Genomic DNA, 27,594 nt, shown 5'->3' with positions numbered 1-27,594 from the left:
CTTCCCGGACCGGGGCACGAACCCGTGTCCCCTGTATCGGCAGGCGTACTCTCAACCACTGTGCCACCAGGGAAGCCCTATTTGCAGACTTTTTGATGGTAGCCATTCTGACAGGTGTGACATGATATCTCATTATTGTTTTGATTTGCATTTCTCTGATGATTAGCCATGTTGAGCATCTTTTCACGTGCCTGTTGGTCATCTGTACATGTTCTTCGGAAAAATATCTATTCAGGTTTTCTGCCCTTTTTTTAAAAATGAAAACTTCTTTCTTTATTTATTTTTGGCTGTGTTGGGTCTTTGTTTCTGTGCGAGGGATTTCTCTAGTTGCGGTGAGCGGGGGCCACTCTTCATCACGGTGCACGGGCCTCTCACTGTCGCGGCCTCTCCCGTTGCAGAGCACAAGCTCCAGATGCACATCTGCCCATTTTTTAATCAGGTTGTTTGACTTTTTGATATTGAGTTGTATAAGCTATTTCTATATTTTGGGAACTAACCACTTACTGGTAATCTCATTTGCAAATATTTTCTTCCATTCAGTAGGTTGTCTTTTCATTTTGTCAATATTTCTTTTGCTGTGCAAGTTTTTAAGTTTAATTAGGTCCCATTTATTTATTTTTGCTTTTATTTCTTTTGTGTTAGGAGAGAGATCCCCCAAAATGTTGCTACAACTTATGGCAAAGAGTGTTCTGCCTATGTTGTCCTCTAGGAGTTTTATGGTTTCAGATCTTAAATTTAGGTCTTCAATTCATTTTGAGTTTATTTTTGTATATGATATGAACAAGTGTTCTAATTTTATTCTTTTACATGTAGCTGTCCAGTTTTCCTTGTACCACTTATTGAATAGACTTTTTCCCATCATATATTCTTGCCTCCTTTGTTTTAGATTAATTGACCACAAGTGTGTGGGTTTATTTCTGGGCTCACTATTCTATTCCATTGATCTATGTGTCTGTTTTTGTGCAAGCACCATGCTATTTTGATTACTGTAGCTTTGTAGTATAGTCTAAAGTCAGGGCGAGTGATTCCTCCAGCTTTGTTCTTTTTTCTTAAGATTGCTTTTGCAATTTGGGGTGTTTTGTGGTTACATATACGTTTTAGGATTATTTGTTCTAGTTTTGTGAAAAACGTCATGGGTATTTTGGTAGGGATTGTGTTAAATCTGTAGATTGCTTTGGGTAGTATGGACATTTTAACAATATTAATTCTTCCAATCCATGAACATGGGATATCTTTCCATTTCTCTGTATTGTCTTCAATTTCCTTCATAAGTGTTTTATGGTTTTCAGATTATAGGACTTTCACCTCCTTAGTTAAGTTTATTCCTAGGTATTCTTATATCCTGCAACTTTACTGAATTCACTTATTAGTTCTAATCATTTTTTGGTGGAGACTTTAGAGTTTTCAATACATAGTATCATGTCATCTACAAATAGTGACAGTTTTACTTCTTCCCATCTGGTTGGATGCCTTTTATATCTATTTCTTTTCCGATTGTTACGGCTAGGACTTCCAAACTATGTTAACCAGAAGTGATGAGAATGGGCATCCTTGTCGTGTTCCTGGTTCTAGAGAAAAAGCTTTTAACTTTTTGTTGTTGAGTATGGTGTTAGCTGTGAGTTTGTCATAAATTGCCTTTATTATATTGAGATATGTTCGTTCTATAACAACTTGATGAGAATTTTTGTCATGAATGGATGTTGAATTTTGTCAAATGCCTTTTCTGTGTCTATTGAGATAATCGTGTGATTTTTATCCTTCTTTTTGTTAATGTGATGTTTCATATTGATTTGGGGATACTGAACCATTCTTGCATTCCTGGAATAAATCACACTTGATTTTGGGATTTTTATATTGTTGAATTTGGTTTGGTAATATTTTGTTGAGAATTTTTGTTTACATTTATCTTAGATATTGGCCTGCGATTTTCTTTTTTTTTTTGTAGTGTCTTTGCCTGATTTTGGTATCAAGGTAATGATGGCCTTGTAGAAGTGAGTTTACAAATGTTCTCTCCTCTTCAATTTTTTTAATAGTTGAGAAGGATGATATTAGTTCTTCTTTATATGTTTGGTAGAATTTCCCTGTGAAGCTTTCTGGACTTTTGTTTTCTGGGAGTTTTTTTCTTTTTGTTTGTTTGTTTGGTTTTCTTAAAATTACAAATTCAATTCACTACTAGTGATCACTCTGTTCAGACTGTTTCTTCCTGATTCAGTCTTGGAAGGTTGTATGTTTCTAGAAATTTGACCATTTCTTCTAGGTTGTCCAAGTTTTTGGCATATAACTGTTCATAGTATTCTCTTATGATTTTTTTGTATCTCTGTGATATTGGTTGTTATTTCTCTTCTTTCATTTCTTATTTTGTTTTTTGGGATCCTCTCTCTTTTTTTTCCCTTGGTGAGCTTGGGTAAAAATCTGTCAATTTTGTTTATCTTTTCAAAAAAAATGCCAGCTTTTGGTTTCATTGATATTTGGGTTTTGTTTTTTTTTTTTTTGGTCTCTATTTTATTTATTTACTCTCTGATCTTTATTATTTCCTTCCTTCTGCTAACTTTGGGCTTTGTTTGTTCTTCTTTCTCTAATTCCATTAGATGGTCAGTTAGATTGTTTATTAGAGATTTTTTTCTTATTTCTTTAAATAGTCCTGTATTGCTATAAGGTTCCCTCTCAGAACTGCTTTTCCTGCATCCCACAGATTTTGGAAAGTTGTGTTTCCATTTTCGTTTGTCTCGAGGTATTTTCTGCTTTCTTTTTTGATTTTTTTCATTGACCCACTGTTTTTTTAAAGTAGAACATTGTTTAGTCTCCATGTGTTTGTGCTTTTCCCATTTTTCTTCCTGTAATGGATTTCTAGTTTCATACCATTGTGTTTGGGAAAATGCTTGATATAATTTCTATCCTCTTAAATTTGTTGAGACTTGTTTTGTGGCCTAGGATGTGCTCTATCCTGGAGAACATTCCACGTGCACTTGAAAAAAACGTGTATTCTGCTATTTCTGGGTGGAATGTAGATATCTATTAGGTCCAACTAATCTAATATATCATTTAAGACCACTGTTTCCTTACTGATTTTCTTCTGGTTATCTGTTCATTGATGTAAGTGGGTATTAAAGTCCCCAAGTGGGACTTCCCTGGTGGCACAGTGGTTTAGAATCTGCCTGCCAATGCAGGGGACACAGGCTTGAGCCCTGGTCTGGGAAGATCCCACATGCCGTGCCACAACTACTGAAACCTGTGTGCCTGGAGCCCGTGCTCCACAACAAGAGAAGCCACTGCAATGAGGAGCCCACGCACTGCAACGAAGAGTAGCCACCACTTGCTGCAACTAGAGAAAGCCCGTGTGCAGCAACGAAGACCCAACACAGCCAAAAAATAAATTTTAAAAAGTCCCCTACTATTATTGTATTACTGTCAATTTCTCCTGTTATGTCAATGTTTGCTTTATATATTTAAGTGCATATATGTTAACAAGTGTTACATCTTCTTCTTGTATTGATCCCTTTATCATTATTATTATTTTGCAGTACGTGGGCCTCTCACTGTTGTGGCCTCTGCTGTTGCGGAGCACAGGCTCCGGATGTGCAGGCTCAGTGGCCATGGCTCACGGGCCTAGCCGCTCTGCGGCATGTGGGATCTTCCCAGACTGGGGCACAAACCCGTGTCCCCAGCATCGGCAGGCGGACTCTCAACCATTGCGCCACCAGGGAAGCCCCCCTTTATCATTATTTAATGCCCTTGTCTTTTGCTATAGACTTTGTTTTAAAGTCTATTTTGTCTTATATGAGTATTGTTACTCCTGCTTTGGTCATTCCATTTGCATGAAATATTCTTCCTTCCCCTTACTTTCAGTCTGTGTGTATCTTCAGTTCTGAAGTGAGTCTCTTGTAAGTAGCATTTAGATGGGCATTTTTTTCTTTATCCAATCAGCCACCCTGTGTCTTCTTTTCTTTTAGAATGTATCTATCTATTTATTTATTTATATTGAAGTATAGTTGATTTACAATGTGTTAATTTCTGCTGTACAGAAAAGTGACTCAGATATATATATATACACATACATACATATATATATTATTTTCCATTATGGTTTATCATAGGATACTGAATATACAGTAGGACCTTGTTGTTTATCCATTGCATATATAATAGCTTATCTCTGCTAACCCAAACCTCCCATTCCATCCCTCCCCCAACCCCCTCCCCCTTGGCAAGCACAAGTCTGTTCTCTATGTCTGTGAGTCTGTTTATGTTTCGTAGATAGGTTCATTTGTGTCATATTTTAGATTCCACGTATAAGTGATATCATATGGTATTTGTCTTTCTCTTTCTGACTTACTTCACTTAGTATGATAATCTCAAGTTGTATCCATGTTGCTGCAAATGGCATTATTTTGTTCTTTTTCATGGCTGAATAGTATTCCATTATACATATGTACAAAACAAAAACAAACAAATGGGACCTACTCAAACTTACAAGCTTTTACACAGCAAAGGAAACTATAAAAAAAAGAATCTTGTTAATCTTGTATCCTGCTACATTGCTGAATTCATTTATCAGCTCTAGGAGTCTTTAGGGTTTTCTCTATACGGAATCATGACATCTGCATATAATGACAATGTTACCTTTTCCCTTCCAATCTGGATACCTTTTATTTCTTTTTCTCATCTGATTGCTGTGGCTGGCTAGGACTTTGCTGGTTTTGGTATCAGGATGATTGTGGCTTCGTAGAATGTCTTTAGGAGTGTTCCCTCCTCTTCAAGTTTTTGGAATAGTTTGAGAAGGATCGGTAAAAGTTCTTGTTTGTATGTTTGGTAGAATTCACCTGTGAAGCCATCTGGTCCTGGACTTTTGTTTGTAGGGAGTTTTAAAATTACAGATTCTACTTCATCTCTAGTGATCGGTCTGTTCAAATTATCTGTTTCTTCTTGATTCAATTTTGGTGGGCTGTATGTTTCTAGAAACTTGTCCATTTCTTCTAGATTGTTGAATTTGTTGGCATATAATTGTTCATAGTATTCTCTTATGGTTTTCTGTATTTCTGTGGTATGGGTTGTTGTGTCTCCTTTGTCATTTCTTATTTTGTTAATTTTGGTTCTCTCTCTTTTCTTCTTGGTGAGCCTGGCTAGAGGTTTGTCAATCTTGTTTACCCTTTCAAAGAACCACCTCTTGGTTTTATTGATTTTTTTCCTATTGTTTTTTAAAATTTAATTTTTATTGGAGTATAGTTGATTTGCAATGTTGTGTTAGTTTCTTCTGTACAGCAAAGCGAATCAGTTACACATATATATATCCACTCTTTTTAAAATTCTTTTCCCATGTAGGTCATTACAGAGTATTGAGAAGAATTCCCTATGCTATACAGTAGGTCTTTTATTAATCTACTTTATATATTGTAGTGTGTATATGTCAACTCCAATCTCCCAGTTTATCCCTCCCCTCCTTTTCCCCCCTGGTAACCATAACTTTGTTTTCTACATCTGTGACTCTATTTCTGTGTTGTAAATAGGTTCATTTGTAACATTTTTAAAGATTCCACATATAAGCGATATATGATATTTGTTTTTCTCTGTCTGACTTACTTCACTCAGTATGACAATCTCTAGGTCCATCCATGTTGCTGCAAATGACATTCTTTCATTCTTTTTTATGGCTGAGTAATATTCCATTGTGATATATATATATATATATATATATATATATACATACATACATACACACACACCACATCTTCTTTATCCATTCCTCTGTCGATGGACATTTAGGTTGCTTCCACGTCCTGGCTATTGTAAATTGTGCTGCCATGAACATAGGGGTGCATGTATCTTTTTGAATTATGGTTTTATCTGGGTATATGTCCAGGAGTGGGATTGCAGGATCATATGGTAGTTCTATTTTTAGTTTTTTAAGGAACCTCCATACTGTTCTCCATAATAGTTGTACCAATTACATTCCCACCAACAGTGTAGGAGGGTTCCCTTTTCTCCACATCCTCTCTAGCATTTACTATTTGTAGATTTTTTTGATGATGGTCATTCTGACCACTGTGAGGTGATACCTCTTTGTAGTTTTGATTGGCATTTCTCTAATAATTAGTAATGTTGAGAATCTTTTCATGTGCTTTTTGGCCATCTGTATGTCTTCTTTGGAGAAACATCTATTTAGATCTTCATGTTTTGATTGGGTTTTTTGGTTTTATTGGATATTGAGCTGCTTGAGCTGTTTGTGTATTTTGGAGATTAATCCCTTGTCAGTTGCTTCCTTTGCAAATATTTTCTCCCATTCTGTGGGTTGTCTTTTCGTGTTTATGGTTTCCTTTGCTGTGCAAAACCTTTTAAGTTTAATTAGGTCCCATTTGTTTATCTTTGTTTTAATTTTCATTACTCTACGAGGTGGATCAAAAAAAATCCTGCTGTGATTTATGTCAGAGAATGTCTATTGTTTTTTAAATCTCTATTTTATTTATTTCCTCTCTGATCTTTATTATTTCCTTCTGCTGACTTTAGGTTTTGTTTGTTCTTTTTCTAATTCTTTTAAGTGTAGGTTAGGTTGTTTACTTGATTTTTCTTGTTTTCTGAGAAAGGTGTGTGTTGCTATGAACTTTCCTCTGAGAACTGCTCTTGCTGCACCCCAAAGATTTTGTATGGTGTGTTTTCACTGTCATTTGTCTCAAGGTATTTTTAAATTTCCTTTTTGATTTCATCGTTGATCCAGTTGTTTTTTAGTAGTACGTTGTTTAATCTCCATGTAATCATTTTTTTCTCGTTTCTTTTTCTGTGGTTGATTTCTAGTTTCATGCTAGTGTAGTCAGAAAAGATGTTTGAGATAATTTCTGTACTCTTAAATTTGTTGAGGCTTGTTTTGTACCCTAGTGTGTGGTCAATCCTAGAGAATGTTCCATGTGCACTTGAAAAGAATGTGTATTCTGATTTTTTGGATGTAATGTCCTGAAAATATCAATTATGTATAACTGTTCTACTGTATCATTTAAGATCTCTGTTACCTTATTAATTTTCTGTCTAGAAGAGCTGTCCATTGATGTGAGTGGGGTGTTAAAGTCTCCTACTATTATTATATTACTGTCATTTTCTCTCTTTATGTCTGTTAGTATTTGTTTTATGTATTTGGGTGCTCCTATATTAGGTGCCTGTATGTTGACAAGTGTACAATCCTCTTCCTGTGTTGATCCTTTTATCATTATACAGTGTCCTTTATCTTTATGGCCTATGTTTTAAAGTCTATTTTGTCTGATATGAGAATTGTAACCTCTGTTTTTTCATTCCCATTTGCTTGAAATATCTTTTTCCATCCCCTCACTTTCAATCTATGTATATCCTTTGCCCTAAAGTGGGTCTCTTGTAGGCAGCATATTGTAAGCTCTTTTTTAAAAAAATCCACTCTGCTGCTCTGTGTGTTTTGATTGGAGCATTGTGTCCATTGACATTTAAGGTAATTATTGATAGATATCTATTTATTGCCATTTTAACACTTTTCCCCATTGATTTTATATTTCTTCTTTGTCCCTTTCTTTTTGTGGTTTGATGATTTTCTTTTGTATTATACTTATGTTCTCATCTTTTGTTTTTTTTGTGTGAATCTATTGTATGTTTTTGATTTGTGGTTAGCCTGTTTTTCAAGTATGTTAACCCCATCCTGTATCTACTCACCTTAGACTGGTAGTCATATAGGCTCAAACACATTCTAGGAAATGAAAAAAAAAAGCTACATGTTCTTCCTCCCCCACATTTCATGATTTTGATGTCCTCTTTTACATCTTCATGTTCATCCTTTTGCTGTTCATTGTGGTTATCATCACTTTCACAGAAATTTTTTGATTTTTAAAAAAATCTGTGTACTCACTTATTTAGGTGATTTGTTTTCCAATTGGGATTTTCTCTTTCCTATATATTCTTACTTCTTTTCTATTTATAGGAGACCTTTTAATATTTCCTTTAGGATAGGCTTAGTATTGCTGTATTCTTTTAGTTTTTCTGAGAAATTCTTTATCTCTCCTTCTATTCTAAATGATAATTTTGCTGAGTAGAGTATCCTAGGTTGCAGATTTTTCCCTTTCTGGACTTTGAATATATTTTTTCCACTCCCTTCTAGCCTGTAACGTTTCTGTAGAGAAGTCAGCTGATAACCTTATGTTCACTTGTAATGAACTCTGTTTTTCTTGCTGCCTTTAGAACCCTCTCTTTAACTTTTGCCATTTTTATTATAATATGTTTCAGTGTAGGTCTGTTTGGGTTTACCTTGTTTGGGACCTTCTGTGCTTCCTGTACCTGGATATGTTTCCTTCTTTAGGTTTGGGAAGTTTTCAGCCATAATATCCTCAAATACACTTTCAGTTCCCTTTTCTCTTTCTTCCCCTTCTACAATCCCTATTATGCATAGATTGGCATACTTTATATTATCCCATAGGTCTCTTATATTGCTTTCATTTTTAAAAAATTGGTCTTTGTCTGCTGTCCTGTGTGATTTTCATTATTCTGTCTTCCAGGTCACTTATTTGTTCTTCTGCATTATTTATTCTGCTATTCATTGCCTTTAGTCCAGTTTTTGTCTTGGCAAATGAGTTTTCTAATTTTTCTTGGTTTCTCTTTACAGTTTCTAGTTCCTTTCTGCAGTACTTTGCATTTCTGTTGATAGCCTTTCCTAATTCCTTCAGTATTTTCTTTATCTCCTTTTTGAAATTGGTGTCTATTAGGCTGAAGGGATCTGTTTCATTGTTCTTTCAGGGGAATTCTCTTGGTCTTTTAACTGGGAGTGGTTTCTCTGCTTCTTCATTTTACTTATACTTCTCTTATTCTGTGAGTTTAGAAGAAACAATTATCCATTGAGGTCTTGGAGGGCTGTTTATATGTGGAAGTGCCCCTGTGTAGCTTGTGTGGCTTTAGTATTTTTGGTGCAAGGGCTGTTTTTAGTATGGATGCCTGTCACCTCTTTCCTCAGTATGTGCTGGCTGTTATCCCCTTAATAGGGAGTGTGTAGATGCAGCAGCTGGTACCCAGTCATGGGGTTCTCAGCAGCGGTGGTGGCTCATGCATGTCCCCAGAGCATGTGATGGGAATGGAAGCAGTTCACAACCACTCCTGAAATGGGGCAGCGGCAATGGCAGCTTGTGACTGCTCCTGGAGCTCCTGTAGGCAGTGTCCTGCCACCTGAGAGCACATGCAGGGAAAAAGAGTGTAATGAGTGTAATGGTGGGTCCCGCCCCTTCCCTTGCATGCCACCCACACGATGGCTCCTTGCCTCTAAGGTGGCCCAGGCTTCCTCTGCATACACCCTCAGGTGTGGTTGCACCAGACTCCAGCCCCTTCAGGCTGTTTCCATGCAGCCCATCCTAATCCTCTCCCCAGGTCTGATCTCCAAAGCCCGAGCTTCTGCACCCAGCCCACGCTTGCCCTGGCAGATGCACTGGGGAGAGGAGAGCAGTGGCACTGACCATCTGTGCAGGTCTCTCTGCATTCTTTCTGCTGCAGACTGGTTCTTGTGTTCTCTTCCAAGGCTCTGAAGCTCTGTCCTGGCTGATGTCCCTACCGGTGAGGGGACTTCCCAGGGTGCAGGAAGCTTTCCTCTTTCAGAGCTCCCTCCCAGGGGTGCAGGTCCCATTCGGATTCCTTTCTCACTTTTTTTTTTCTTTTGTTCTACCCGGTTACATGGAGATTTTCTTGCCCTTTCAGAGGTCAGAGGTCTTCTGCCAGCATTTGGTAGATATTCTGTGAGAATCATTCCACATGTAGATGTACTTTTGATGTATTTGTGGCAAGAGGTGAGCTTCACATCCTGCTACTCCACCATCTTGATTGCTCCTTTCTGCTCTGTCTTTTCTTTTCTTTTCTTTCTTTCTTTCTCTCTCTCCCCCCCCCCTTCCTTTATGGCTGTGTTGGGTCTTCGTTGCTGCGTGTGGGCTTTCTCTAGCTGTGGCAAGCGGGGTCTACCCTTTGTTGGGGTGCACAGGCTTCTCACTGCAGTGGCTTCTCTTGTTTTGGAGTACGGGCTCTAGGCGTGTGGGCTTCAGTAGTTGTAGCACATGGGCTGAGTAGTTGTGGCTTGCGGGCTCTAGAGCACAGGCTCAGTAGTTGTGGTGCATGGGCTTTGTCGCTCCATGGCATGTGGGATCTTCCCGGACCAGGGCTCGAACCCGTGTCCCCTGCATTGGCAGGCGGATTCTTAACCACTGCACCACCAGGGAAGCCCTGCCCTATGTCTTGATTGGAGCACTTAGTCTATTGACATTTAAAGTGATTACTGATAGGTATGTACTTACTGCCATTTTGTTACTTGTTTTCTGGCTGTTTCTGTAGTTCTTCTCTGTTCTTTTCTTCTTTTAGTTTCTTCCCTTTTGGTTTGATGATTTTCTTTAGTGGTATGCTTGTGTTCCTTTCTCTCTAGCTTTTGTGTATCTAATGTAGGTTTTTGATTTGTGGTTACTATGGGGCTCATATATGTTGACCTATATGTGTAACTGACAGTCAAAGTTCAAACACATTCTAAAAGATCTACATTTTTTTACTCCCCTCCCCAACATTTTGTGTTTTTGATGTCCTATTTTACATCTTCATGTGTATTCCTTCACTTTGTTGCAGTTAAAATTGATTTTACAATTTTTTTTTGTCTTTTAATCTTCATGTTAGCTTATTTAATTGGTTGATCCTCATCCTTTACTATATATTTGCTTTACTAGTGGGATTTTTCCTTTTCTATAGATACTTCTTGTATTAGCCTTCTATTTTCCACTTAGAGAAGAAGACTCTTTAACATTTGTTTTAGGGTCATATTAGTATTGATGAACTCTTTAGTTTTGCTTGCCTGAGAAATTCTGTATCTCTCCTTCAATTCTAAATGATAATTTTGCTGGGTAGAGTATCCTGGGTTGCAGGTTTTTCCCCTTCAGCACTTTAAATATAGCATACCACTCCCTTTTGGCCTGCAAAGTTTCTGCAGAAAAATCAGCTGATAGCCTTATGGGTGTTCCCTGATATATATTACTCTGTTTTCTTTCTTGCTGCCTTTGGAATTCTCTCTTTAACTTTTGCCATTTTAATTATAATATGTCTTGGTGTGGGTCTGTTTGGGTTCATCTTGTTTGGGACCCTCTGTGCTTCCTGTACCTGGATATCTGTTTTCTTCTTCAGGTTCAGGAATTTTTCAGCCATAATTTCATCAAATACATTTTGGACACTTTTCTCCCTCTTCTCCATCTGGGACCCCCCCATAATCTGATTTTTTTTTTTCATGCTTGATGTCCCAGAGGTCCCTTAAAGTGTTCTTATTTTTTTAAATTTCTTTTTATTCTTGCTGTTATGACTGGGTGATTTCCATTATTCTATCTTGCAGATCACTTATACGTTCTTCTGTATTACCTAGTCTGCTGTTAATTCCTTCTAGCATGTTTTTCATTTCATTTATTGTATTCTTCAGTTCTGACAGGTACTTTATATTTTCTAGTTCTTTATTAAAATTCTCACCGTATTAATCTATTTTTTTCAGTAATCCAGTTAGCATTCTTATTACTAATACATTGAACTCTTTATCTGATAAATTATGTATTTTCATTTCATTGGTTGTTTTTCAGGGGTTTTCTCTTGTTCTTTCAACTGAAACAAATTCCTCTATCTTCTCCTTTTGCTTAACTTTCTCTGTCTCTATGAGATTAGGTGAAACAGTTACCTACTCTGGTCTTGAATGGGTGTCCTTGTATGGGAGTGACCCTATACAGTCTGCATGTGCCCAGTGGCTTTGGTGGGAGACCTGGATCTGACATGAGCATGAGTCCCATCTTCCCCCATGCTGTTCTGGCAGGTATCACATTGGTAGGAGGTGGGGCTGGAGACGAAGGGGCTAGATCCAGAGCTAGGTGTGAGCTGGGCCTTCTGCTCTGCTCAGTGGCTGATATCACCTTACTTGGAGCAAGTTTGGGTCCCAAGTTGCTGAAGCAGAAGCCCTGAGGGTAGGGTCTGAACTGGCTCTGTTCCCCCTAAGTGTGTGCTCTCCCCCTCCCATCACTGGCACCCTCATCTCAGAGCAGAGAAGTGGATTGGGCACTCAGTGTGGGTCTGTGTGTGGGCCATGGCAGTCCCAGCCCTAGCTGGGGTCTCAGACTGCTTCTAATGCGCTGCCTCCATAAGCACCAGTAATGGGTTCTCCTGCCCCTTTCAGATGCTGTTCTATGTCTGAGCCAGCTCCATCCCTCACAACTGAGCACTCCCCTTGGCCACAGCAGCCCTTGCCTTAGTGTGGAGCAGCATCATGGAGCAAGTGGGGCTGGAGTGCGTACTTCGCTCAGGCTGGAGCAGTTGTGGGAAACCGGTCAGAGGCCCAAGCAGTTTCAATCTGCTTCCTCCGCTTGTTTTGGGAGCTAGCAAGTGTGTGTGTGCTCTTCATGAGGAGTCTAGGTTTCTTACAGCCCTCCTATTAGTCCCACTGATTGTCAAACCTAAGGGAACTCGTCTATCTGGTGTTAGACCTCAGGGCTGGTGTGCCCAATATGTGGCTCAAACTGCTCCCTCCCCAGGGAGATCTCTGTCCATGTAATCCCCCTCCTCTTCTGAGTCCCCTCCCAGGGGCACAGGTCCCTGATTACTTCTCTTCCCTTCCTACCTGATTCTGTGTGGATCTTTCTTACAGTGTTGGTTGTACAAGAGTCTTTCTGCCAATCTCCAGTTAATTTTCAGTGAAAATTACTCCACGTGTAGATTAATTTTTGGCGTTCATGGGGGGAGGTGAGCTCTGAATCCTTCTACTCTGCCATCTTGATATGTCTCCTCTGTTTTAATTTTAACGCCCACTGAAGTTTGAAGTCCATCTTCACTACAATGGGTTAAAGGCATAAAGTCATTTAATGTCTCAGTATCAGTTTTCTCACTGGTAAAACTGAGTTTTATGAAAAACACCTGGAACATATGAAGGGCTCCCTAAATGGTAGTTTCCTTCCCACTTTCCCATCTTTGCCTAGTAGCAGAGCTGTTAGGTATAGCTGTTAAGACTATGCACTGCACAACTCCAGGGGGGTACCATTCACAAAGATTAAGCCCTGCTCCTTGGCAAATCTGAGTTGCTTCTTCCTACAGGTGATCACCATGAGGTGGGCCTGGTGAAGTGGGGGGTGGGGACTACAGTCAGAGACACTGCTTATTGTCTGTTCTTTCCAAGAAAACCAACAGCCACACAGGTAGTTCCGGGTAGGCCAGTGGGTAGGCCATCTCAGCTAGGAGAAGAGCTTTGGGTTCCTGGGAATGATCTGTGACTCCCTGCAATATACAGCCTCTTTAAAACCCTGTGCTAATAAATTACGTGATTAGCAAGTTAGCACTGCTCTGATCATTTCTCTGTGCTGGCCCAGAGTCCCTATCTGGGAGCAGGCAGTCAGGATGGTAGGGCACCTGGATAGACAGCCAGAGCAGAGGCTGTCTGGCTGGCTGGGGCCAAGGAAGAGACAAATCAGACCCAAGACCACTCTGAGGAGAAAATGGCCTCTGGTCAAGGGGAAAGGGCTCTAGGTTTGCTCCTCTCACTCAGTGGCATTAGTGACAATTCCCGTCCATCAGAGGACCATCCGAAATGAGTTTGTGGTTCTTTTAAAAGATGCAGAAGTCTAGGAGGGAGAGGAACTCTGCTAATGCAGAAACCCAGGCTTTACACAAGGGGACATGGCCCTGTGTGGCCATGCCCTCCATGGACCCCTTTGGGCTACCCCAGCCTGTCTCATTCCAGTCTGAGGCCCCTCCCTCTCTGAAGTCTCTCCACCCCCATCTTTGAGTTCCCTGACCAAGGTGGGAAGAAACCTGGTGGCTCAGTGCCACCAGCTGGTGGGGGCTGGAATAAGTTGGGTGGCCACAGGCTGCCTACTCAGGGTAAGCCTAGCCCCCAAGATGTCCATCATGTTCCAGCCTCCATCCCACCTCCAATGGATGTAGCTTATCCTCAGTCTCGGTCTCACTCTCGCTCTCCTGTTTACTCCCTATTCCCCACTGAGACAGAATCCATCCTTTGGTATTGGTCATTTTCATGGTGGCCTGCTACCCTATCTGGTGATTTTGCCATATTCTTTACATATTAAAAGTTTTTCATATGACAAGCATCCAGAAAAGTACATTCAACGTATATATGTTCAGTTTTAAATGCTTTTTTTTTTTTTTTTTTTTTTTTTGTGGTACGCGGGCCTCTCACTGCTGTGGCCTCTCCCGTTGCGGAGCACAGGCTCCGGACGCGCAGGCTCAGCGGCCATGGCTCACGGGCCTAGCCGCTCCGCGGCATGTGGGATCTTCCCGGACCGGGGCACGAACCCGCATCCCCTGCATCGGCAGGTGGACTCTCAACCACTGCGCCACCAGGGAAGCCCTTAAATGCTTTTAAGGGAACCCTCACGTAACCACCACCCATGTCTCAGGTACGAACATTGTCAGTACCCTAGAAGCACCCCCTTCCTCTCTGCATTCAGGTCACAACCCTCTCTCACCCTTCAAAGATGACCAAAATCCTCACTTTTATCGTGCTCACCTCCTTGCTCTTCTTCATAGCTCCACCAGCAACATATGCGCCTTTAAACAGCAGACTGTACTTTTACCTATTTTTACAGTTTATATAAATACTCATACTATGCATATTATTTTGTGATTTTTTTTTTACTCAAAATTATGTTTATAGGATTCATCCTTTAAACAATTTCATTGAGGTATAATTTATTGTTTTATTGAGGTATAATTATTCTAGTATATTCTGTCATTTTTCAAGAATGCTTCTCAATCTGTTTTCTACTTCTGGTAAATATTCAGTGCCTTGAAATACCTGTTTTTGATCATTTTGTCCAGTTTTACACTTGCTTTTTTTGCAGAGGATAATCACTGACCTCTTCATGCTACAGTAACTAGAAGTCTCTCACGTGATTTCTCAGTTCATACTTTCTTATTGTTGCCATTGTGTAATAATCCATGGTATGAATATACTCCAATTTATTTAGCTTGTTCCCTGGGGATGCACTCTCCAGTTTAGTCTATCATGGATATTTTTGGACTAGGGTCCTAGTATATGGACATGCATACTTATGAGTGGAATTGCTGGTCATAGGGTATATTCGCTTTCTATTGCTGCTTTAACATATTACCACAAATTTGGTGGCAATCCAAATTTATTATCTTACAGTTCTAAAGGTCAGAGTCCAAGATGTGTCTCACTGGGATAAAATCAAGGTATCAGCAGGGTTGTGTTCGCTTCTGGAGACACTAGGGGAGAATCTGTTTTCTTGCGTTTTCTAGCTTCTAGGGGCTACTAGCATTCTTTGGCTCATGGCCCCCTTTCATCTTCAAAGCCATCAATGGCTGGTTGAATCTTTCTCATGCTACATCATTCTGATGAGTCTTCTGCTTCCCTCCTCTCTTGTGATTACACTGGAACCACCCAGATGATCCAAGGTAATCTCTCCAGCTCAAGATCCTCAACTTAATCACATCTGTAAAGTCCCTTTTACCATGTAAGGTATTAACAGGTCCCAGGGATTAGGATGTGGACATTTTGGGGCAGGCCATCATTCTGCATTTAATACCACAGTGGTATTACAAATATTAAATGTATTGATAAGGACAAACAGAAACAGCAGTTTTTGTACATCCTCGTTAATACTTGATATTATCAGAGTTTAGAATTTTTGCCACTGGTCTGTACACTATCCCTAAGGGAATGGGGAAGGGAAGTTGAACCATTTCCCATATTTCCAGCCACTGACCAAATCATTCCATAGATAGTATTGATCATCCACAACTAAGCTGCCTTCACCTGCCTGGATTTTCAGCATTGTTTTAAGTAGCTTGGTCCCAGCTACTTGACTCCTTGTATTTTAGATATTCCATCAGCCTGCTGGCTGTCTTACATGCAGACTTCATTCCTGCCTTGTAGTAAGTTTCTTCTAGTCCCCACCCGTCTGTTGTGCTGGGGTCTTAACCATACTCAATGATGAGTCTACTTGGATGATGATAACAGGGTAGGCACGTGCATTTGAAGACACATGGTATGATACCCTAAATAGAAACCCACAGTTTCATGCCCATATGTCAACTGCTCCACTGGCCATGAACTTGCTGCTAACACTTGGCTTACACTAATTGGGGTACTAGAATATTATGAAGCCTGGGCAGCAAAAGTCATCTGAGATGGAAACCCAAAGTTTCCAGGGGATTTCAAGGTATAACAGAGCTTTGAGTGTCAAACAGCATGGCAGAGGATGCATTTTCCTGACCTTAAAAACATTTGCCATGAAAAATGCCTCTGCCACATCCACCCTCAAAGAATTACCCAGATTAGCCCCTTTTGAAAGTCTGCAGCATTTACTACTGAATTTCACCTCCCAGTTAGAAGCAGAGAAACAAGAATGCTGGGGTATACCTCTCACCAAGTATGGTCTCACAAAATACCATTTCAATTCTCCTTTACGCACTGGAAATTTTCAGCATGGGCATGGTGCCCAGTATAATAGCAAATAAAACAGATGTGTTTTTCCATTCATATTGGTCAGGAAATTTCATAGTAAGCAGTTTAATATTTATACAAGAAATGTCATCTATATACTGAAATATCCCTATAAATTAATTGATATTGGGAAAACTGTCTTAAGGGAAATAAATGCTTGAAAACTGAAGTATCAGAAGAAGTACTTCCAATCTGTAACCAGGAAGTTTCATATTAAGCAGTTCAAGAAAACAGACACAGAAATGCTGGCCGGACTATCCTGCTATGTCTCTCCTACCCAGAAGCAGGGTGCTTATCAGCTGGCCACAGGACACTCAGGGTCTACTTCTAAAGGCATTAGCATGGCTATAGTGGCCTTGCAGGGAGACAGCCCTGTGAGGGACAGCAGCCTTGCTAGAGGTCCTCCTCTGGCAGTGACCAGGTGCTTAGAACAAGGTGATGATAAGTGACACTAAGGGATTGGCTTTTGTTGACCAGAGCTGATAGTTACTGAGGTCTGGAAAGAGTCATGAGACAGGGACCAACCAATGTCTTCACAATTGACCTCTCACCTCCAGTCTTCCTGCTTTCTTCTCCAGCTTCATGAGTAAAGGCATTCCCACAAGATATTGTCCCTAACCCTTCCAGTTTCTCTACATGCTTTCCTGTTATACATCAAGAGAGAATGGAACAAGTGGAAGACTTGCAATGATACAACCACAGCCCTGATCTTCTACCCGAACTCCAGTTCCGCTTGTGCCAATGCCTAGGTGTCAGCCTCAAGGTTTCCAAAGCTGACACTCTTATCTCCCCTCCCAAGCTTGTTTTTTCCTCCTAGGTTCCCCAGTACTGCTGATGGTGCCCCACATCTAAATATCTGTTCTTCACACTGCCTTCCAAGTCATCTCTCTGGAATAGAGCTCTGATTACATCACTCACTTGCTCAAGAAACTTCCATGACTCCTACTGCCTACAGAATCAAGTCCAAACTTGCTGCCTTGGCATCAAGTCCCTCCAGGACTTGCTTCACTGTAATCAACTATTATTCAGTTCATACTCTTAATATTCCAGCCAAATAGGTAACTGCTATATACTCATTATTAGGTGTCAGGTGCTGTGCATCAGATATCATCACATTTAATCATATAATGTGCATGTCCCTAGGATTTCCACTTTTATAGACATGAAAACTATGACCAGTAAGTTGCCCAAGGCTGGTGGGGTAGGGCCTGGACCAAGGTCTGTCATGGCTTAGCCACATGCTTGGCTGTCTCATAAGCTAAGCTCTTCCCCATTTCCCAGGCAGGACATTTGCTCACATGGCCATCCTGTCTGGGATGCTTACTCCTCTATCCTAATGTCTAAATACAAAAGCCCTGGGGGAGAGGAGACAAGATGGAGGAGTAGAAGGACATGAGCTCACCTCCTCTTCTGGAAACACCAAAATCACAACTAACTGCTGAATAACCACCAACAAAAAAATGTTGGAACGTACCAAAAAAGATACCCTACATCCAAAGACAAAGAAGAAGCCACAATGAGATCGTAAGAGGGGCGTAATCATGATAAAGACAAATCCCATACATGCTGGGTGGGTGACCCACAAACTGGAAAATATATAACAGAGGTTCTCCTACAGGAGTGAAAGTTCTGAGCCTCACATCAGGCTCCCCACCCTGGGGATCTGGCAATAGGAGGGGGAGCCCCCAGGGACTCTAGCTTTGAAGGCCAGCAGGGTTTGATCACAGGAATTCCACAGGACTGGGAGAAACAGAAACTCCACTCTTGGAGGGTGCACACAGGGTCTCGAGTGCACCAGGACCCAGGGTAAAAAGCAGTGACCACATTAAGAGACTGGGCCAGACTTACCTGCTAGTATTGGAGGGGCTCCTGCGGAGGCGGGGAATGGCTGTGGCTCACTGTGGGGACAAGGACACTAGTGGCGGCAGTTCTGGGGAGTACTCATTGGTGTGAGCCCTCTTGGAGGACACCATTTTCTCACCAAGACCTGGCCCCACCCAACAGCCTCTAGGCTCCAGTGCTGGGACGACTCAGGCCAAACAACCAACAGGGTGGGAACACAGCCCCACCCATCAGCAGACAGGCTGCTTAAAGTCTTCCTGAGTAGACGGCTGCCCAATAAACACACCCCCTTACACGGCCCTCCCCACCAGAGGGACAAGACCCAGCTCCACCCACCAGTGGGCAGGTACCAGTGCTTCCCACCAGCAAGCCTGCAAAAGCCTCTTAGACAGCCTCATTCATCAGGGGGCAGGCAGCAGAAGCAAGAAATACAACCCTGCATCCTGCAGAACAGAAATCGCAATCACAGAAAGTTAGACAAAATGAGAGGGCAGGGGAATATGTCCAGATGAAGGAAAAAGATAAAACCCCCAGAAGAATAACTAGTGAAGTAGAGATACACAATCTACCTGAAAAAGAATTCAGAGTAATGATAGTAAAGATGATCCAAGATCTCAGAAAAAGAATGGTGGCACAGATCGAGACAATATAAGAAGTGTTTTAACAAAGACCTAGAAGAACTAAAGAACAAACACAGTTGAACATTACAGTAAGTGAAGTAAAGAATACAGTAGAAGGAATCAATAGCAGAATAACTGAGGCAGAAGAACAGATAAGTGACCTGGAAGACAGAATGGTGGAAATCACTGCCATGGAACAGAATGAAGAAAAAAGAGTGAAAAGGAATGAGGACAACATTAAATGCAGCAACATTCACATTATAGGGGTCTCAGAAGGAGAAGAAACAGAGAGAAAGGGCCTGAGAAAATATTTGAAGAGATAATAGCTGAAAACTTCCCTAACAAGGGAGGGGAAACAGTAACCCAAGTCCAGGAAGCACACAGAGTCCCAGGCAGGATAAACCCAAGGAGGAACACACTGAGACACATAGTAATCAAACTGACAAAAATTAAATACAAAGAAAAAATATTAAAAGCAATAAGGGAAAAGCAGCAAATAATGTACAAGGGAACTCCCATAAGGTTATCAGCTGATTTCTCAGCAGAAACTCTGCAGGCCAGAAGGGAGTGGCATGATGTATTTATCAGGCTCCCTAACTTCAGACTATTACTACAAAGCTACAGTCATCAAAACAGTGGGGTACTGACACGAAAACAGACATACAGATCAATGGAACAGGATAGAAAGCCCAGAAATAAACCAATGCACCTATGGTTAATTAATCTATGACAAAGGAGGCAAGACTATACAATGGAGAAAAGACAATCTCTTCAATAAATGATGCTGGGAAAACTGGACAGCTACATGTAAAAAAATGAAATTAGACCATTCCTTAACACCATACACAAAAATAAACTCAAAATGGACTAAAGATCTAAATTTAAGACCGGATATTATAAAACTCTTAGAGGAAAATATAGGCAGAATGCTCTTTGACATAAATCACAGCAATATCTTTTTTGATCTGTCTCCTAGAGTAATGGAAATAAAAACAAAAATAAACAAATGGGACCTAATGAAACTCAAAAGCTTTTGCACAGAAACAGAAACCATAAGCAAAACGAAAAGACAAAGAAAAGACAAAGAATGGGAGGAAACATTTGCAAATGATGTGACCGACAAGGGATTAATCTCTAAAATTTACAAATAGCTCATGAGGTTCAATATCAAAAAACAAACAAACAACACAATCAACACATGGGCAGAAGACCTAAATAGACATTTCTACAAAGACATACAGATGGCCAAGAGGCACATGAAAAGATGCTCAATATCGCTAATTATTAGAGAAATGCAAATCAAAACTACAATGAGATATCACCTCATACCAGTCAGAATGGCCATCATCAAAAAGTCTACAAACAAATGCTGGAGAGGGTGTGGAGAAAAGGGAACCCTCCTACACTGTTGGTGGGAATGTAACTTGGTACAGACACTGTGGAGAACAGTGTTCCTTAAGAAACAGAGGTTCCTTAAGAAACTAAAAATAGTGCTACCATATGATCCAGCAATCCCACTCCTGGGCATATATCTGGAGAAAAACATGGTTCGAAAGGATACATGCACCCCAGTGTTCACTGCAGCACCGTTTACAATAGCCAAGACCTGGAAGCAACCTAAATGTCCATCGACAGATGAATGGATAAAGAAGATGTGGTATGTATATACAATGGAATATTATTCAGCCATTAAAAAGAATGAAATAATGCCATTTGCAGCAACATGGATGGACCTGGAGACTATACTAAGTGAAGTAAGTCAGACAGAGAAAGACAAATATCATATGATATCGCTTATATGCGGAATCTAAAAAAAAAATATACAAATGAACTTATTTACAAAACAGAAACAGACCCACAGACTTAGAGAATAAACTTACAGTTACCAGGGGGAAGGGTGGAGGGAAGGGATAGATTGGGAGATTGGGATTGACATGTACACACTGCTATATTTAAAATAGATACCAAACAAGGACCTACTGTATAGCATAGGGAACTCTGCTCAATATTCTGTAATAACCTAAATGGGAAAAGAATTTGAAAAAGGATACAGGTATATGTATAACAGAATCACTTTGCTGTACACCTGAAACTAACACAACATTGTTAATCAACTAGACTCCAATATAAAAGAAAAAAGAAAAATAAATACAAAAGTCCTACCTGGTCCTTCCAGTTTAGCCCAAGTCTTACCATCTTCCCCTACAAATGTACACATTGCTTCAAGCGCCAGCATGGGAGGGCTGCTGGAGCATTTTGCTCCTTTTGTATTTTTTCAGCCTTAACATTTGCAACCTAAACCTGACAAATCAAACCTTGTCCTTGGGCAGAGTTGGAGCAAGCAAAGGGCAGAAAAGGGAATTATTCTCCGAGTAGAGCTGCCTGTGATGACCCCTGTATCTTCCCCCTGCCTACCTGGGAGATAGTTCTTGGGCGGGTCAGCACCCTGTCCAGGCACAGAAGAACCTGGAAACCAGGCCAGGACAGTTCTTGCAGCAGCACCTCCGCTCTGTGACATGTCTGCATGGGTCCTTATCCCTATGACCCCATGTGTGGGATTTCAGGTTCTGCTTTTTTGCCCTGAGGCCGTGTGATCTGCAGCTAGCAAAGGATGCCCAGGACTAAGCAGCTGCACCCTGTCCCACCTTCCCCTGCAAATGGCAAAGAAGGCTTCAGAAAAGATAGTCTCCCCTCTGGTATCAAACATGAGCCTTGCTCTGTGCCCTGAAAACTTGTGTGCAGGGGAGGGTCTCGCCTATTGTCACCAACCCAGGGAAGAGCAAAGTACCTTCTGGCCGTGGTTTTGGCTTTTCCAATCCTCCGTCTTGCATGAGCTCAAAGGCAAAGGAGACGTTCAAGACCTGGAGAGAGAACGGCAGTGCATGAGGCGCTGCACACTCATCCCTGGACCCTTGGGGCTCCCTGTGACCTGCCCCTGGAAAGTGAAGGAACCAGCACTGTAGCCAGTGGGGCAGGGGCTGAGCTAAAATGAGGCTGCCAAACTGGGCCGGCCACGAGGAGCGTGAGGCAGGCCCAGCCTGCTGTTGGTGAAGCACTCCCAGAGGAGTTAAAAATCCTCTCCCTGTCTCACTGTGTTCTTGTGTCACTGCCAGGACTGTAAACTCAGGGACATAAGTGCCCACAGTTGAAAGGATCAGACGGCAAGACATGTTCAAGAGGCAGAGAAGGGTTTCTGCTTGGGACCAAATGCCCCTTGTCTAGCAGGTGGGCTGGGGCGGCCTGGGAGAGGCATCAGAAATCGGCTAAGTGCCGGCCTCAGGTCTGACCAGCCTTGCAGCCACCTGTCACCTCTGGGGAGAGATGAGGCCGGGCTGTGGCCCCAGGCAGGAGCATACGGCTAGGGGACCAAGGTGCAGGAGAGGGAAAGCTGTTCAGGATGCTCAGTGGCCTGTAGGTAGCTGCGTCCCAGCTCAGCTGTGCCTCACAATGAGCCCCCCATCCAACCACTGAAGACTCTGGGCAGAGGGGAAGCTGCCGCCCTTTCCCCAGATGGCCTCAGCAGAGGTGTGGGCAGACGGGTCGGGCATGTGGGCTCGGGCCTCCCGTGATGTCACCTCCCCTAACCTTCTGTTCAAAGCTGTCCGGGGTCAGGAAGAAGCTGTGCAGGGGCACGAAGTAGCCCTCCAGGAGCCCCATGAGCAGCACCAGGTACACCCCATCTGCAAACTGGAGGGAGAGAGACAGGTGAAGCCACTGGGTCCCTGAGCGCCCCAGCCCAGGCCCTTCCAGGGGCACATCAGCTTCCGTGTTGACCCCCGCAAAGGCTATATCCCCAGGCAGGCTGCTGGCAGTGGGTGAGGGGCAGTAACCCAAGGCAGGAAGGTCTGCTCTGCAGCAGGCCTGCCCCATGTCTGGCTGGTCCAGCACAGAAGCCGCAAGCCCATGGTCCTGATCTCAATTGGTCCAGTATTTATTGAGTACCGACTATGTACCAAGCCCTGATCTGGCACAGGGACCACAGAGGTGGGTCAGGTGTGGCCCCTGCCCTGGAGGAACTCATGGTACAGTGGCGAGACTGTTGTGGAGGAAATGCAGCCGCTGCTCTGATGGAGGGAAGCATGCTGGCCTGCATGAGACTGACGAAGGTCACTCGTCCCACTGAAGGCAACAGGGAAGGCTTCTGGAGCAGGCGCTGCCTGGGTGGAGACATGAGGGATGAGCTGGAGTTAGCTAGGGAGGGCAGAGGGAGGAGGGAAAGGGGATGTCCAAGGCCAACAGCGTGAGGCTACTAGGGCTACTTCTGCTTTATGAACAGGGAAAGATCTAGTGTCACACCGGCCTGGGCATTCTCCCCTCTCACCCTCGCCTTATTACTGCTTGAGAGGCAGCATCGTATAGCTGTTAGGAACGTGTGCTCTGGAGCTGGCCTCTAGCTCTACCACTTATTAACTGAGTGACTTGAGCAAGTTACAGAGCTTCTCTGTGCCTCATTTTTCTCACCTGTAAAATGGGGACAATAATAATATAGTATCTAATTCATAGGGTTATCATGCGGCCTAAACCAGTAAATATGTGTAAGGTGCCTAGAACACTGCTTGGTGTGTAGGCAACACTTAACACGTACTAACTACTGCTATTTCTATCCGGGAAAACAACAAAGCAGTTAGACACAATGTACTGGCTCTTGCTGATAAAGCACAACTGTGTGCTCAGGGCCATGGCAAGAGGCTTAGAGCTGGTCCCGGCACCTGTGGGATGGGGGAAATTTGAAAGGAGTAGGTATTCTGGGTATGGAGAATGGCCTGAGCAAAGTTACAGAGGTCAGGGGCATATCTGATATTCTAGAACCTTGCAAAGGAGGCAGGGCCATCAAATATTTGTATAAACAACAGTCACTAGAGTTCACAAGAGGTCAAAGTTCTTGGAATCATCTTAGGAAACTTCAAAAATCCTAGACGGAATTAGTATTCTGTCTGGGCTGGGCCCAGTGTCTGAGCTCTGCTGGGTGACTGATTGGTGGGCCTGTGACTCAACCTTGGTTATGGGCAAACAACCTGGAGTATGAACTTGACCTAGAAGCAGCTTCCTCCCTGTTTCCATCCATCTGGCTGGTAGGGCCTGAGCATGACTCATCCCAGGCCACCCCAGGGTGGACAATGGGAAATAGACCCCAGCAACCGTGTCAAAATCACGGCCCGCCCATGGAACTAGTTAACTAGGCCTAATTCTGGCTGTGGCTGGAATGGGTTGAGAATGAAAGAAACTAATCTGTCAACTCAGGGGAGCACCCTGGGTTAGGGTCAGGGTTAGTCACAGCTGTGAGTACCACTGACCTAGACTGCTCCCACCTCCCTGACTGCTGGTTCCAATGACTTGGTGGTAAAACTCGCAGATAGACACCAGATATGATCGGCAGAGACCCCTTCCCTGCCCATGGGGAAGGGAGAGCTCATTCCAGCCCTCTCCAGGAATCATTGCTTCTGCAGCACGTTCCCTATCTCCTGAAGAGCATATGAAGCTGCCTCCAGAGTCCAGACACACCCAGGCAGATCTCAGTCACAGACCCGGGCATTGCCTTTAAAAATAATAGGAGGTGCCCCTGTGTTCAAAAGAAAACCACACTTTAGAAGTTCATTGCGAATGAAAAGAGGTTGGGAAACAGGATACATTACACGGTATAAAGATTATACCCAATAAAGATTAGTTATTAATTATAAAGCGGGGGGTAGGGGGGAGGAGCTTTACGGTAGGGAAATCTGGGGGATGCCCACTTAGCCAAGTGGTCAAAGTTACCACCACCAGGAACAGAGCTGATGGAGAAAAGTGCCTGAGAAGGGACTTCCCTGGTAGCACAGTGGTTAAGAATCCACCTGCCAATGCAAGGGACACGGGTTTGATCCCTGGTCCGGGAAGATGCCACATGCCATGGAGCAACTAAGCCCATCCGCCACAACTACTGAACCTGAGCTCTAGAGCCCGCGAGCCACAACTACTGAAGCCCATGCGCCTAGAGCCTGTGCTCCATAACAAGAGAAGCCACTGCAGTGAGAAGCCCGTGCACCGCAAGGAAGACCCAACACAGCCAAAAAAATATATATATTAAAAAAAAAAAAAGGCCTGAGAAGAACACAGCATTGCCTCCACGGTACTGTTCCTGAACATGCATAACCTGGTTCTAATCATGAGGGAGAAAAACAGAGGCATTCTATGAACTAAATGGCCCACACTCTTCAAAAATGTCAATGTTATGCAATGAGAGGCTGAGGATTTGTTCTCTATTAAAAAGAAACTAAAGAGACATGACCGCTAAATGCATCAGGTGAGAATATGAGGACAACTGTATTTCTCTGAAGCATGTGACACGGTCAAGAGTAGTCACATATCAGTGATTTCATATGGTTTAACCTAAATAGATTAACATATTGTATTGATGTTAAAACTGCCTGAATTTGATTACTATATTGTGATTCTGAGGTATTTAGGGGTGGCGAGAGAGAAAAAAACCCAAATATGGCCAAATGTTAACAATTGGTATATGTGCGTGAAGAGTACATGGGGATTCATGATAATATTCTTGCAACTTTTCAAAATAAAATACTGGAAAGAATTCAGAGAAATTCCATGCAGTTCACCCCTCTGAGGGAAGAGAGAGAGAATCCCCTCTCCCTTCCCCAGAAAAGCTCCAGGATCAGGGTGGAAAGCCCTCCCGGCAATGTGGCTGGGGCAATGGGAACAGTGGCTGTCCAGCGGGGCCTTGTCCCCCACCCTGCACATGGGGCCATCACCCACCTGGGTTTCCAGTTCCGTGACCTCCAGGTTCAATTTATTCAGGTGCTTGTTCACGAAAGTAATGAGCGTCTAGAAGAAAAGCACAAGCCAGACATTGAGATGAAGACTCTCACCCTGGAGGCCGCCCCTGTGACTCAACCATGATGACATAGGACGAGACCCAGCCAAGATCTCGGGCCCGGGATCCCTGTGCCGAGCGGAGTGAGGCTGAGCAGCCTATAAGGCTCTTGCGAAACTCCTTGAGTCCACAGGGAAGGATGGCCCCCAGGACTGGCAGTCCCATGCACTGTGCAATTCCAATAGCCAGGTCCAGAACTGTGCAAGGAGCAGGGAGTGCTAAGAGGGCAGAGTGACAGGTGGAGTGTCCTAGCCGGGCTCAGGGGGCCAGAGGAGAAATGACCGCCTTGGGTCCCTCCTTCCAGTCCCCCTAGGTGCAGGTACCGGTGCCAGGGAGACAGAGGGAGGTCTGTGTGAGGAGCAGGGATGGTGGGGTTCAGTGTGGGTGTGGAGACACGGGACCGTAGCCTCAGAAACCCCCAAGAGATGCTGTCATCCCAATGGGAGAAGAAAGGGACTGGATAAGGCATCCAGTGAAAACAAGACAGGTAAAACGGACATCAAGCAGGAAAGCTCTGTGTTTGTGGTGGTCTGGTGATGACACCAGTTTCGGGAAGCTTGCAAACTGCAGGGGGTGGGTTTTCCTAATGTTTTCCTACATCTCGCTCCCCTCCCTCCCTCCCTCCCTCTCCCCCTCTCTCCCTCCCTCCCTCCCTCTCAGGCACCTCTTTCCCACCTTTTTCACCACGTTCAGCTTGTCTGGTGCGTGGTCAAACAAGGTGTCAAAGGCATCACGTTCTGAAAAAAGAGGAAAATGTAAAGTAGGGCCCAGAGCTGATGCCAACCCAGGTCCCAGCCACGAGCCTCTACAGGCCACATGGGCAGCTCCAGGTGGGAATTCTTTGGGATATGAGACTGTGCTGGGAAACTGGGTTTGGGCAGAGATTTGGGGTTGATTCTTATCTTAGGGGCCTTTTTCTCTCTGTGTAGATGTAGGTGTGTGTGTATCCACCCTCGACATCAGCCCTCTTTGAGCTGGGGTTCAGGAGCTCTGGTGGGCAGTCTGACTTGGAACCGGCCATTTCTCTTTACTATTTGTATTCTTTGATATCATGACTTAGTCATGATTCTAAAGTGTTTCTGAAGCTTTTTGGAAGCAGAATGTCATCCAAATATCAAATCACTCCCTAATTTTCAAAACCAGCGTGCCCAAGACATACTTCCTGGCAGAGGGCAGATAAGCGGATTGGGAGGTACAGAGCCCCAGGACAGAAGGGGAGCTCCCCCTCTTGAGGGATCAGGTCACTTCAAGCCTTTTAGCCTCACTTTCCTCTTCCATAAAATGCCCACTGGGTACTTCCCTGGCAGGCCAGTGGTTAACACCCTGCGCTTCCATTGTGGAGGGCACAGGTTCGATTCCTGGTCAGGGAACTAGCATCCCGCATGCCAAAACGCAGCCAAAAATAATAATAGAAAAAAGGCCCACTGAACATGAACCTCCCCTAGGTGGGTTATGAGGATGAAAGACAAGAAAGTACATTCTCTGTAAACTCTGAAGTATCTGCTGATCTGAGTTATTATTAGAATGATTGGGGGCTTCCCTGGTGGCGCAGTGGTTAAGAATCCGCCTGCCAATGCAGGGGACATGGGTTCCACATGCCTCACGGCAACTACAGAAAGCCCACGGAACCAAGACCCAATGCAGCCAAAAATAATAAATAAATAAAATAAATAATAGAATGATTGGAATATTTCAATATATTATCCACAGTAAATACAGAATCATAGAAAATAGCGAAGCCATTCTCCCTGCAGGGATTTTTCTTGCTATAGCCCCCCTGGTCCTCTGATCTGAGAGGTGAA

At 43.0% G+C, this 27,594-nt stretch overlaps 1 protein-coding gene across 6 annotated transcripts in view; it reads right to left on the bottom strand.

Annotated features, from left to right (window-relative positions):
* Positions 1 to 27,594, bottom strand: part of PARVA (parvin alpha) — a 183,284-nt gene that overhangs the window by 6,344 nt on the left and 149,346 nt on the right. For 2 of the 6 annotated variants that reach the window (XM_032642019.1, XM_032642020.1), the window contains 4 exons: positions 26,468 to 26,529; positions 25,675 to 25,743; positions 22,510 to 22,611; positions 21,713 to 21,785 (listed from right to left, as the gene is read on the bottom strand). In XM_032642019.1, coding sequence (XP_032497910.1) covers positions 21,713 to 21,785; positions 22,510 to 22,611; positions 25,675 to 25,743; positions 26,468 to 26,529 — 306 coding nt within the window. Of the gene's footprint in view, positions 1 to 21,087; positions 21,127 to 21,608; positions 21,786 to 22,509; positions 23,082 to 25,674; positions 25,744 to 26,467; positions 26,530 to 27,594 lie in introns of those variants that run through there. The other 4 variants (XR_004351243.1, XM_032642017.1, XR_004351242.1 and 1 more) reach the window with 4 other exon arrangements.

The sequence above is a fragment of the Phocoena sinus genome, chromosome 8 (genome assembly GCF_008692025.1).
Source record: "Phocoena sinus isolate mPhoSin1 chromosome 8, mPhoSin1.pri, whole genome shotgun sequence".
Classification (NCBI taxonomy): domain Eukaryota; kingdom Metazoa; phylum Chordata; class Mammalia; order Artiodactyla; family Phocoenidae; genus Phocoena; species Phocoena sinus.
This window is presented reverse-complemented; position numbering and strand designations above follow the sequence as displayed.